Raw genomic sequence first — 13,820 nt, 5'->3', positions numbered from 1 at the left:
GGATATAGGTAGGGTAGGTAGCTAGGTGGATATAGGTAGGGTAGGTAGCTAGGTGGATATAGGTAGGGTAGGTAGCTAGGTGGATATAGGTAGGGTAGGTAGCTAGGTAGATATATGTAGGGTAGATAGCTAGGTGGATATATGTAGGGTAGATAGCTAGGTGGATATATGTAGGGTAGATAGCTAGGTGGATATATGTAGGGTAGATAGCTAGGTGGATATATGTAGGGTAGATAGTTAGGTAGATATATGTAGGGTAGGTAGCTAGGTAGATATAGGTAGGGTAGATAAGTAGGCAGGTGGCCATCTTTAATTTTGACGTGCCACCCCAGTTTTCAATCTGAACCTTTCTTAGGCTACAATACATCCACACACTAAAATAAGTCCTCACTCATATTTTAAGTTATCCCACTCACAAGACAGAGTTTTTCTAATTCCTCTCTTCACTCAATGATGGGACAAAAAGTTTCAGAAGACATTTTTTAAACTCATTCTTCATTTTTTTAATAAAAGGCTTTATTTCTGGACTAATGGATCCCATCAATGACTAAAACTCACCATCTTTCTTGCTTTTCCTGTTTCTCACTCTYCTGGTGTATTTCTTCCAGAATTTGCGTTTGTCTCTGGCTCGTGCCTTCAGAGCAGCTTTGGGATCTGTGATCCAGGCCTGGTAGAGAAACTGGAGTGCAGAGAGCTTAGTTTCAGTAAAACAATAATGTCTTATTACAGCATTTTTAAAACGGAACTTTTGAATGATGCTCTAGTCGACCAGAAAAGGAGAATAAGACTGAAAAATCTGCAGACAACAGAAAATGACACTTCATGAAAATAAAACTCACGTTCGTGCAAACGCAACAGATTTTCAGCTCACATTTGATATTTATTTTGGCCAAAATTGGTTTTTGTTTGGATAAACATGAAATATGAGCTAATACGTATTAGTGGTTATTAGAGCTGTCCGACAATCACACAGGAAGCAAGCAGTGTTGGGGTGAGTCCAGTGAGTACCTTTCCTGCTTTGACTACATACTGCAGCACGGTTTTAGGAAGCCTAATGACAGACTTGGGCAAAGCCAGAACAGCCGAGACAAACTTTCCGATTGCTCGCTGAAGACGGGGGGAAAAGAAAGAGGGAGAAGGGTTAGTGGGAGGTTTTAGTCTGTGACGAGAGGTTAACTGGTTTAGGAGCCAGGAAACGACCCAAAACATCCTGAAATACAAGAACAACCATCACCTGAAACGCAGACTTCTTCGGCAGCTCCTCGTCTTTTTTCTCCTCCTCCTCTTCTTCTTCCTCGCTATCCGTTTCAAACAAATAATAGTCCCCACTTCTAACCACTATGGGGAAGAAAATCAAACGTTACATGGACCCAAACTGAAATAAGTCTGTTATAAAAGCAATAAAATAAAGAGTTAAAGAAGGAATTACTTGATAAAAAGAAGAACGTATGAAAAACAAACTACTTACCATTAAATTCTAAATAAATAATCTAAAAAATCTACAGTTAGCTGTAATTAAGACATAAAACAGAGCACTAAATGGAAAAATGTCWGTTTTCAGTATGAAATGTCATCTTGGTTTCTACAACAGCTGAGTGTCAGAAGCAATGGGATAGACAAGGCTGACTTTATGTCCTTGAACAGAACCGCAGTGGGCAGGAAATGAGGGAGGATGCTGGGAAATGGAGATGAAACATCAAATGACAAAGTGATAAAATAATTTGTAAAATGTCATGTTGGGGGCGGACCGTGACATGAGACATGAGCTCAAACCAAACAGATGAAAACAGAGAAAAATGCTCTTTATTCCATTCAATTTGATATTTAACCGTATTTAACAGTTTTATTTTCTCCTGTTCAGCTTTAAAACCTGTTTGGTGATCATGTCTACAGACAAAGAATGAGCAAACCTCGTCCTTTAGTCCACAGAGAATAAAGGCGGATCGGTTTCATGTCTTTGCTTGGAAACTGTTCAGAGTGATTCTCTACTGCGGRCTTCTCAGGCAGGAAACGTTAAACAACGTCGAGCTCAAACCTGCAGCCGTCAGTCCTTTTCTTCATCGTTTCGTTGTGTCTATTTAAGGCAAACCTGCTCTGCCTTTTGATTTAATAACGCTAAGCAGAAACACGAGGCGTTCAGGTAACGTAAGTCCTTAAATAGAGACAGAAGAGGATTAAGAGGCTGCAGGGGGACTCGGTGAGGGGTGCCTTCAGGGCCCAGAGGCAGTACGGGAATCCTCAGGGTTCTGGTCAAGGACAAAAGAGGCCAAGGACAGTGGAGGAAGAGAAGTGTATAATAAGATTTGTGGGGTCAACCTACTGGACGCATGGTCAACCCACGGCCTCCACCACTGCTTTTTTTTGGTCTTGGCTTTCGTTCGCTGTGCCCCTAAAATTCCACAAATACATCAATGCAACATTTTATAAAAAAAAGTAAATAAAAAGCTCCTCTCAAACTGATTTTAGAGACACGTCCCACTCCTTGGAGGGACACGAACAAAACGTTCTGGAGGGGATGGGTTTCGTACCGTCGTCGTCCTCCTCCTCCTCGGCGGGCCGGGCGGCCGGCTGTCCGTCCACAGACTCCTGTGTCAGGCTCAGCATCTTCTCCTTGCCCCTCTTGAACTTCTGCTGCCTCACCTTAATGCGGTCCATCCTGATCAGATCAGAGACACGACTGAGGCGGTGAAAAAAAAAAAAAACACGCCCGGGGGCTTCGGCGTGGAAACGACAGGATGTTGCATAACACCCGGGGCCGGGCGCTCATTAGCGAGGGTGAGTGGATGATATAAGTAACTCCTGAGGAAACTATAWGTGGTGGAAACACACTGCTTTTATGTGGGATGATATACTAAGAGCCGTCTTCCAGGAAACAATAAAGAGGCTTTTAAAACCACAACAATCATGTTTACTTAATTATGGAGCRAGTTAAACCTGATCAGGTTTGTCAAAAACACTGAAGCAGATGGAGTTTAGTGTCAGCAAATCTCATAAACAGGACACAAATTAAGTTATAATATCGCTGTGTTTTGTGTTTTTATGCATTAAAACCAGAAAAGTAAGAGGAAACCGAAAAATCTGAGTGTTTTATTGAGTTGACTAACTTTAAACGTCACTTCAGTGGATCTTGAGATGAATTTCACACCAACACTTGGCATCAGTTCAGACATTTTATCAGTTTTTTTTTATTTTTCTAAAGCAGAACTACGCTGCAGCTTTGTGCGATTTTATTTAAAGTCATTAATAAGAAAAAACTATGAGGTTACTTTGTGGTTTATTAATTTTTACTTAGTTTAAACTGTATTTGTGTTTAATGTTTTCATAAATAAGCATTTGTCTCTGCCTGAGAAACTAGATTAGCTGCATCTAGTTAAATATTGTGCTGTGCGAAAGTTTTAAACCACATTTTATTTCTTTATATTGTAGCTTCCAAGCAGCCAGACTTTATTGCAACCTTTCCAAAAGACTTTGATCAAAACTTCGTCAGATTTTCTGAACTTTGGCTGCTTTTTCCATTCATTCTGTCCACAACCTGATCTTTCACCTGATTATTTCTTTGGTAAGCCATTTTGCAAAAACAAAAGTTCAGTTTTAAATCTTTCCTTAAGGGTTTTGTTACAGGCACATTGGTTCTTTRTTTATTTAATCTACAAGAAATATTAAAAGGCAACAGAGTTTGACAGAAATTTATTAATTTTACGTCTAAAAACTGAAAATCAGGAGAAAGACAAAGCGTCTCTCAGGTCCCGTTTCAGTTTGATTCTTAGTTTCAGAAATTAATCAGCTTTTATTTTACATCTAACATTATTTTTGTTCTTCACCTTTACCGGCTCCTCTTAGGAAGTCGTGGTCAGGTACAAAAACTGGACTACAAACGAGTGAAAAAGCATCCAAATTAAAAAAAGCTAATATTTTAAAGTTCTTCAGGAAGCTTAAAGAGCAATTAAAACCTCTTTAAAAGAATAATAGAAAATTTGGCTGCTTGGAAACAACAAAAAAGTCACTATAAAAAAACAATTTCCTGTGAAGATTCTGAATCAACTAAAAAGTTGTGAATCTTAAGACAGTGTCACACTAGACAACTTATGAAACATTTTTGTCCAAATTGCTAAAAAAAGTTATGTATTTGATCAATTTGTTAGAATTACATTATGTACACACCAAAAAGGAGCTTCCTGTTGATTTTTTTCAATTCTATCTTCAACGTAGACGTCTTTAAAATGTTCATAAGTTGTCTAGGTCTTAAGTTTTTTTTTTTTTTTTGGTTAAAAATGAGTATTTGAACTCAGATCAGAATAAAAAGCTGCACCTCAAACAGACGCAGAGGAAATTTTAGCTACAAAGGAATTTAAGAGACGATTTAACGAGCGTTATATCGGGCCTGATGGGACATTTTAAAAAACTTTAGACATGAAGAATCGTCTGTTTGTCTGTTCGTATGTGACGCTCTTCCTTATTGCTAAGTTCGRTGTTTGAGAAGTGCAGTCCTGTTTACACATCCTGGAATAAAAACGCTCAAACACTTGGCCAACCAACGGTTTAAGTTCATCACAAAGATGGAGATTTATATTTCCAGGATGGAGTTCAAACCTTTAAATAGATGTTTTCGCTTCAGTCCAGAGCGTGCGGCCTGCAGAAACAAATCTAAAACCTAAACAAATCAAATCTAAATTTAATGCTGAGTCAAATCAGGCGGTGTAAACAGACGGTAACCAGAGACACGACACAAAGGTTCAGACTCTCACTGTCGCTTTAGCTGCTCCACAGATTTACTCTCCTCCTCCAGCCGAGCTTTCACCGCCTTCACGATGGTGGCCTGGAAAAGCTCCGCTCCTCTGAAAACACACAAAATAAGTAAGAGTTGGTTTCATTTAGGAGTGTCCCGATGACGAGTTTTTCTCAATTTGAGTACAATTACTCCAGATAGGGTACTCGACGATACAGAGTTCTTACTGAGTTAGAACTAAAACATTACACAGTGACTTTAAAAACAGTTTTCTTTTACTTAGAATCATGTGGCTCTCCTTCCTTACAGCCTACAGCCCCTCTGAATGGATCAAATCAAACAAAACAGCATGATATATACTGTTAAAATAAAATAAATAAGATTTTCCTTCAACCTGTGTCTTAAACATGGGACTGACAAACCTGTCAGCTGAACTGTAAACTGTAAAYGCACTGAATGGACCATCTGTACCACTATCGATACCATATCAATACTAGCATTGGTACTGGTCCTGAGTATCGGGATGYTTTGTACGAGTACTTGTAAAAATGCTGGTATCGAGTCAAATACTAATACTGATATTGATATTTTCTTGAGATTCGGGGCATTTTGTACAAGTACTTATAAAAGCTCTGGTATTGGGCCTGATATAGATACCAGTATCGATGCTGATATCAGTATCATGCAGAGTATCCAGGCATTTTAAAATAGTACTCGTAAAAATGCTGTATTGGGCCCAAAACTGATAACAATATTGGTATTATATTGGGTATCAGGGCATTTTGTACAAATATTTGTAAAAATGCTGGTATCGAGTCAAATACTAATATTGATATTGATATTTTCTTGAGATTTGGGGCATTTTGTACAAGTACTTGTAAAAACTCTGGCATTGGGTCTGATACAGACACCAGTATTGATATTGATATCAGTATGGAGGGATTTTAAAATAGTATTTGTAAAAATGCTGGTATCGGGCCCAAARCTGATACCAATATTGGTATTATATTGGGTATCAGGGCGTTTTGTACAAATATTTGTAAAAATGCTGGTATTGGGCCCGACACCAATACCTATACCAGTATCAATACTGATGTTTGTACCATCCCGAGTATTAGGTCATATTTAATACATATACAATTAGTATTTGTAAAAATGCTAGTATCGGGCCCAGAACTGATACAAATACTGGTATCATATCGGGTATCAGGGCATTTTGTACAAATATTTGTAAAAATGCTGGTCTCGGGCTCAAAATTGATACCGGTATCAATACTGATATTAGTATCATCTAGTAACTGAATGTACTTGAAACACAAACAAACTAGTATTTATTTCCCAAGTGTTCTTTTAGGCAGAATAAAGCTTAAAAATCTGAATGCTGAGTATTTTAATCCCAAATAATCAAATCAACTAAATTTAACAAAAAATAAAATAAAATAACGCTCCCAACAATAAAAAGTGGTGCTTTTTTTCAGAAAACCTTGCAGATTTACAGCAGTTTGACCTTTCTCTGTTTAAATGTTACCAATTTAGGACAAGAAATTGTCCACAGACAGACTGACAGGTGGGCAGCGCCGTACCACAATACGTATAAATACATTGCCGTCCTAAAGTCTAAAGTGTGGCAGCCGAGGCCATTCGAGCACCTGGAGGCGAGGATCTGCGACGCCCTGATGTCCGCCACCACATGGAGGAAGTAGTAGCTCATGAAGACCCGTCTCTGCAGCAGCAGGAAGGCGAAGCAGATGCTGTCCCAGATGATGCCCGCCTCATCTTTGGGCAGCTCACAGAGGCCTCCGGTTTCTGGGACAACGTGTGAGTTTAAAAACGAAAACAGAGTCTGATTAAAAAGAACAGTAACGTTTATAGGTCTGCTTGGCCCTAGTCGGGCTTTTCAGCAAAATTAAAACCTCTAAAACTACTAATGTAAGAAGTTACACTTAAACAAACAGTAAAACACAGACAAGTACAATTTACACAAATAAACACAAGAGATGAGAATAAATGAAGAACTGCTCTTAAAACAGACACATTTGTTTTTCTTTAAGCACATTCACCTGAGAAATAAAAAGTTAGTTAATTAAAAAGTTTACTTTCTTATCACTCTTATTCTGGACCTTTAAATGACGTGGAAAATCGTCCAAATAATGTGTACCTGATCGGTTTTACAGTCGCTGTTAACCTCTCTCCTTGCTAGTTCCTGTACCGCCGACATTCAAAATCCTTTTACCATCTACCTCCGAAACAACGCCGTTAAATGGTTTAAGAGTTAAATAAAATAAATGTATAAAATAAAAATTAGAGAAATGACAACTTCAACTGACTGAATTTCTGACTTCACTGGGTTTTCACCTCGTCCACCCGACTCACCTTGAACTTCCTGACTGGTGTTTATCTCGTAACCTTTGATGGTGCACGCCAGACTGAACAGTTGGATCAACCAGCAGTGGTTCTTTATCAGGGAGGTGATGTAGCCACAAGCAAGGATCTACAAACAAGACTTCTTTRTGAAACACAACTTTCAGAAGGCAGAAAAGAAAAGAAAAACTCTGCTATAAAAGTCCAAYAACCAAAATGACCAAAATGTTATAAATTCAAGTAATAAAACAACTTGATTAAATTTAGAAAAACTCACAGATAAAATGTTCTTCATCGTGATGACGAAGATGTTGTAGGCGATCAGGAAGTCCCAGTAATGGAGGATCTTCTTGATTGGCTTCAGCAGCAGGTCGCCCCCGAAGAGCAGGAAGTAGAAGCAGGCCACGAGGTAACCCATGCAGAAGACGCTGATCCGTGTGGTCCCGGTGATGAAGATGATGGTGAGGACGAACCAGAACAGGTAGCTGAACATGATCACCTTCAACATGTCCAGATAGGACCTGAGGACCGAGAAAACGGTGTGAACGGCAACGTTTTTAGAAGAATTTGTCATTTTTATGACGGGGGGTGTTTTTAGCACGAAGAGTTCAGATCTGAACTCGGTTTGGGGCTCAAAGTCACATCAATGACTCCCACCTCCCAAAACAGTTTTCTCTCAACTTGGTAAAAGAAAATGCTCCACAGGAGGCAAAAAGAAGAGGTACTGTATACTGATAGCAGTAAAAGGTGCCACGTTGACGTTAACCCTGCTAAAAACACAGCTGTCTGACAAAAAACTGTCCATGAGGGTCCTACACTGCGATGTTGACCTTGAATATGCGTTGAAGACAAGTTGATCCATCCAACAAGCCCAATCCAAGTCAACTAGATCACTGTACAAGAACAATTGGGTCTACAATTGACCTGAGGATCCATAAGGAGGACGATCATAATCATTTATGAGAGATCRCCAAGACAAGGATGGGGTGTCTATTTTTATCTTATGGAAACTAAGTGATAGGTGTAGTACCACAAATCCAGAAWGCTGATAACAAGTACAACTACAAAACTGTCAGGTTTGATGCAGGTATTTTCAAATAAAGTTCTGATTTTAGTCTGTTGAACTGAATACCAAAGATGCCAATTAGCCAGTGCTTTCACGTGACGGAGGAAGTGAAGGAAGTGAAGTAAAGGAGGATCTGCAGTAAAATAAATGTCCATGTTTTCTGTAGTTTACGTTTGATCCAATTGTTCCAATTGAAAAAAAGGTATCATCAAGTACCAAGGATTGTCAAAGAAGCAGAGTCTACTAATGCAATGGTTCCCAAACTTTTCAGTCTTTGACCCTCAAAATACCAGCAGCAGAGACCAGAGTCCCCAACTCTTGTTGGATCATGAACATTGTTTTCACATCAAAAGAAATAAGAGCACAGTAACTATATTCATTATGCTATTTTTGTCTGTTTTAAGCACACTAACCTTGCTCTTTTGTAACTACAAAGGCAAAAAATGTTGTTAGTTGTTATTTTCTAATATAATTAATTCAGGAAATCTTTTCAGGACCCCACCTTTATGTTTTGGGACTCCATTGTGGGTCCCAACCCCAACTTTGGGAACCACTGTACTAATGCTAATTCTTTGTTGGAGGTATGTTAGCTGCTAAATTGTTTTTGTGGCCATTTATAAAGCATTAGGTTGTCATAAAATGCTCATTTACGTAGTAGTGATGATTATGGGCTTATAGGCGACCCTAGCATTACGTCTTGTTAGGTGCTGCATTTGTTGATGTTAGCCGCTACTGTTAGCATCTTAACATATAAAAACAAAAACTCACCCTGGTGAAGACCAAACAATAAGCATTGTGGAGACGTTTGATAACGAGGTAGCAATTAAGTTCTACACATCCAAACTTGTATAGGCTTTCATCTGTGGTCTGGTGCAGTAAGACGTTTGAAGGAGCAGATAGTTTGTGATATCGACARCCTCGATTGTCGGCAACTCTTTAGGTTCTAAGATACGTGTAACATCTGACATATTTAATTAATTGCTGTTATCTTTGTCTTGAAACTGGATCCACATCGTATAATAAGAACTCTCTATAATGGTATCCTCCTTAAACGTTTTACTTCCTGCTCTCCATCACGTCATCAAAACCAGCTACTCCCACCAGATTTATTTTTTTCCAAAATTCTATACAATGTCTAATGATGAGAGCTTCAGTCTCCAACCTWACTTGTCGATTTAGAATTCAGAAACATCTCTTGTGGGCTTCAAAGCTGGTTTTACCCACCAGCTGTCACCTAAACCTGGAGATGACAGCTAAAGTTCGTTTGCTTCATTATCAGATTTAAAAAAAAAACACGAGAACTGGACCAACGGCAGCTCTGATGAAGTGGGTTTGGATCGGATCGAGGCGCTGATGTGGGCCGGAACAGCTGAGCGATCGTCCTTCTTCATCAAGAAGAGGGGGGGAGGGAGAAAATACCTTTTCCATACTTAAAAGCTATTTATCGAGTTAGAGCACAGGGCAAAAGCGTCTGAGTCTCAGAGTGACGGACAGAGTGTTTTCTGCGGATTATGGATTTCTCCCCCCCGCCCCGTATCCGTAATTCGATCCTGGAGGGAAGCGATGGAATAAGTGCAGAGCTGCCGTGGGCACGGACAGACGGGCTGAGCAGCTTTTCCTCTGCCTACAAGAGCTTGTTGATGGACACAGAGTGCGTTAATAAAAGACTTGTCCACTTTGCGCATCAAAACAGTGGAATGTGAAGAGCACATAATCAATGATTGTGGACAGGTCAGGATGCTCTCGCCGGCGCTCTCAGTCGCTCTCTGCCTTTAAAAAAATAATAAAAACTCCTCTGTTCACTGTTTTTTATCTGCAAAGTCAGATAAGCTCTGGATCTGAAAAAAAGGACAGCAGCCAGAATTTTAAATGATCTATACTGAGGATGTTTAATAAGACGATACTGACAGGAGGCGGAGCCACCGGTCAGCTTCTCTTACCATCACACACTGGGAGCAAAACTAGTCGACGTTAGCAAACACACAAACGACTTACTCAGTCTAATTTAACTTGATACGGAGTTAAAACTTTGTGTCGTAGTAATTCCATTCATCCCCTCATTATAGGAGGATGTTAGTGTGAAAGGTGGCGTGTAATGGTAAATGGGCTGTACTTATATAGCGCTTTTCTATCCATCCAGGACACTCAAATTGCTTCACACTACAATCTGTGTCCTCATTTACCCATTCACACAGCACTCTGTTAGATCTCTACAGCATGAACAATCATCTATGGAGACTAATCAGTGCCAATCACATTCATACACTGATGGGACACACATCAGAGGCACTGGGGTTAAGTATCTTGCCCAAGAACACAACAACTGAGACAGCTGGAAGGGGGATCGAACCAGCGACCTTCCGGTTCCAGGACGACTCCCCTAGCCACTCCAGCACAGCCGCCCTGTATCGTGTGATATGACTGGAAGGAATGTTGGGCCTTTAATTTAATCTAACGCACCTGATGAGTGCAGGGTTTTGATTGTGACGATKTATCACCACGAGGATTGTCAGGTCCTGCAGAAAGTGGTCATTATTGTCCTCAGATCAACAGTTTTTGCCCTTTTAATGTATTATTTTTAGATTAATTATGCTAAATTGGCAGAAATGCAGCAAAATCCTACTTAAAATGCATCTTAGCTTCTTTTCACCGTGTACATAATGTAATTCTAACAAATTGATCAAATATATAACTTTTATTATCAATTAAGACATAAAAAATGTTTCATAAGTTGGCATAAGATGTTTAGTGTGACAGGGCCTTTAGCTAGAGGAGCATCATAAAGACGCCATGTTTGGATTTTAGTTGGGAGACGCCTCAGTTTGCCCTGAGGGCATCGTGTTGATCTCCCGCTTTGCTAAGATTTAACAGACATTTCTGTCTGCGAGTTGTTGTTTTTTTTTTTCTCTCTGTAAATTTTGTAAACGTCGTAGTGGCATCGGGAGTGACCGCTTTATTTTACGAAACCAGGGGAAGATGCATTAAGAATAAATTTCGCCGGCTTGGATAGAGGAGGTGGGCAGTGATGTTTTAGTTTCAGCAGCCGTGGATAAGTGGGACAGTATTAGGTAGCTGATTGTCTCACTTTCTGAATGTTTGGGAAATTAAACAACAAAACAATCAGGTTTTAGTCACTCAGGACTGAAGGGTAGAGCGAGATGTTTTCAAACAGTTTTCTGAGGAAAGAGTCCCTTCTTCAYGCCGCAGTACTTTAAAAGTTAATTTCTGACTAATAAAATTGTTTCATGCATCTTTAAATATATGCTGACACTACAAATCTTCAACCCAACAGCTTTAATAGCTCCAGTTGTTTGGAGCGCATTACGGTTCGACTTTATTGTCGGACTCTGATATCATTAGGCGCCAATTACGCCGTCTGCTTCACTTCCTCTCCATTTCAGCGCGTTTCCCCTGCAGAGACGGTGGCCCAGCCGAGTGAAGACACCAAAATGACTTCATGACATTTTTAGGTCAGTCTAATTAAAAAAAGAGAGAGAGAGACCATTCACATTTCTAAATTGTTTTAAAATGTGATTAGCAGCAATCGACCGTCTCCCAGGAGCATCACTCTAGATCATAATMAGGCGGCGCTCTGCTGCTGAGCGAATGAGGCGTCCAGTCACCTGCAGTGGATGAAGTCGGGCACGGGGTTGTGGACGCTGAAGGAGGCGGCGTCCAGGTCTCTGCAGATCTCCACGTTGTCGCCGGCCATGAGGCGGACCGCGGCCTTGTTTTCATCGTCGAAGATCTGCCTCTGGAGGGAGGCGCAGAGCAGCAGCATGAAGTCGTCTGGAAGGAGAGGAGAAGTTTAAGAGACGGTGCTGACTCTTTTTCTGTACCTGAACTGCTTCCCTGCTGCACTGAAGAACTTACAGATGAGGAAATATGGATTGGGCTTCGTTAAGAAATCAGGGATGTAGAGCCACTTGATCACGTTGGAATCTGTGAAGGAGTCTGGAAACCTCCAGGGGTAGTCTAAAATGAAAACATCACGAGTCATCGTTAAAACGTCGCCTTTATTTGCGGATCGCTTTCAAAGACAGGGCTTTGTTTCTTCAAACAAACTAACCTTTACAAGCAGCAGGCGGGATCCCAATGCAGACGAAGTACTGCAAGGTCAGCATGCAAGCCAGGAAGAAGCAGTACTTTGACCAGATCTCTGCGATGGCTTTCCTCCGCCGTCTGTACATGACAACGATCAAGGCGAGTGCGTGAAGCATGGCGTAGAAGTCCATCCTCTGCCCGATGACRTTCACCACCAGCAGCAGGCAGGTCTGGGAGAAACACCGGAGGCAAACGTTAGGCCTGATCCCCCTAAAACACAAATCTGCTCCGCAGATGACATGCTTTACCTCAAGCCCAAACTTGTAGAAGAAGTAGTTGACGAAGTATTTGATAAAGTAGATGATGCCGATGTCCAGGTGCTGGCGAGTGACGTCGTGRAAGATGATTCGGGCCGCCGGCGGTGACAGTTTGTTCCTCAGCCTGAAGTATTCCTGATGGCGGTAAATGGTCACCTCGAAGGCCAAAAGAGCCAGCATCAGGAAGTTGTTCTGTACACAGTTATATGCACATGGACTGTAAATGGTAAATGGACTGTACTTGTATAGCGCCTTTCTACCCAACCAGGTTACTCAAAGCACTTCACAGTACAATCTGTGTCCTCATTTACTCATTCACACAGCACTCTATTATGTCTTTACAAAGCTAACATGTGCAATCATCTATGGAGACTAATCAGTGCCAATCACATTCACACACTGATGGGACACATCAGAGGCATTAAGGGGTTAAGTGTCTTGCCCAAGGACAACTGAGACAGCTGGACAGGGGATCAAACCGGTGACCTTCCGGTCCCAGGATGACTCCCCTAACCACTCTGCCACAGCCGCCCCTAATGTATCATTCGATTCTATGTTCTGAAAAATAAATGGGTTAGAGCGACCAAACGTGATCAACGTCATGTTTACTAAATTAGCTCTAGAACTAATTCCATATCTATTAGCCCTGGAGCTAATGCCATATATGTATTAGCTCTGGAGCTAACGCCATAGAAATATTAGCTCTGGAGCTAACGCCATATACAGTATATTAGCTATGGAGCTAACGCCATATGTATTAGCTCTGGAGCTAACAACTATATAAACTAGCTCTGGAGCTAACGCCATATTTATTAACTCATTAGCTTTGGAGATAACGCCATATTTATTAGCTTTGGCGCTAACACCATATGTTTTAGCTCTAGAGCTAAAACTATATTTATTAGCTTGGAGCTAACGACATATTTATTAGCTCTCGAGCTAACACAATATTTATTAGCTTGGAGCTAACGACATATTTATTAGCTCTCGAGCTAACAATATTTATTAGCTTGGAGCTAACGACATGAGCTAACGCAATATTTATTAGCTTTGGAGCTAACATTATATTTATTAGCTTGGAGCTAACGACATATTTATTAGCTCTCGAGCTAACACAATATTTATTAGCTTGGAGCTAACGACATATTTATTAGCCCAGGAGCTAACGCAATATTTATTAGCTCTGGAGCTAATGCAATATTTATTAGCTCTGGAGCTAACGCAATATTTATTAGCTTGGAGCTAACGACATATTTATTAGCCCAGGAGCTAACGTCATATTTATTAGCCCAGGAGCTAACGTCAT

At 40.5% G+C, this 13,820-nt stretch overlaps 1 protein-coding gene across 5 annotated transcripts in view; it reads right to left on the bottom strand.

Annotated features, from left to right (window-relative positions):
- The window catches only part of piezo2b (piezo-type mechanosensitive ion channel component 2b), an 82,319-nt gene that overhangs the window by 15,459 nt on the left and 53,040 nt on the right, over positions 1-13,820 (bottom strand). For 4 of the 5 annotated variants that reach the window (XM_014019968.1, XM_014019965.1, XM_014019964.1 and 1 more), the window contains 13 exons: positions 12,506-12,706; positions 12,223-12,427; positions 12,027-12,128; positions 11,777-11,942; positions 7,365-7,608; positions 7,100-7,217; positions 6,376-6,532; positions 4,746-4,835; positions 2,529-2,656; positions 2,321-2,389; positions 1,235-1,338; positions 1,009-1,107; positions 559-679 (listed from right to left, as the gene is read on the bottom strand). In XM_014019968.1, the coding sequence (XP_013875422.1) occupies positions 559-679; positions 1,009-1,107; positions 1,235-1,338; positions 2,321-2,389; positions 2,529-2,656; positions 4,746-4,835; positions 6,376-6,532; positions 7,100-7,217; positions 7,365-7,608; positions 11,777-11,942; positions 12,027-12,128; positions 12,223-12,427; positions 12,506-12,706 (1,804 nt within the window). The remainder of the gene's footprint in view (positions 1-558; positions 680-1,008; positions 1,108-1,234; positions 1,339-2,320; positions 2,390-2,528; positions 2,657-4,745; positions 4,836-6,375; positions 6,533-7,099; positions 7,218-7,364; positions 7,609-11,776; positions 11,943-12,026; positions 12,129-12,222; positions 12,428-12,505; positions 12,707-13,820) is intronic. The other variant, XM_014019967.1, reaches the window with a different exon arrangement.

Source organism: Austrofundulus limnaeus, unplaced genomic scaffold (assembly GCF_001266775.1).
Source record: "Austrofundulus limnaeus strain Quisiro unplaced genomic scaffold, Austrofundulus_limnaeus-1.0 Scaffold237, whole genome shotgun sequence".
Lineage (NCBI taxonomy): Eukaryota > Metazoa > Chordata > Actinopteri > Cyprinodontiformes > Rivulidae > Austrofundulus > Austrofundulus limnaeus.
The sequence above is the reverse complement of the archived record's forward strand: the minus strand, read 5'-3'. Positions and strand labels throughout refer to the sequence as shown.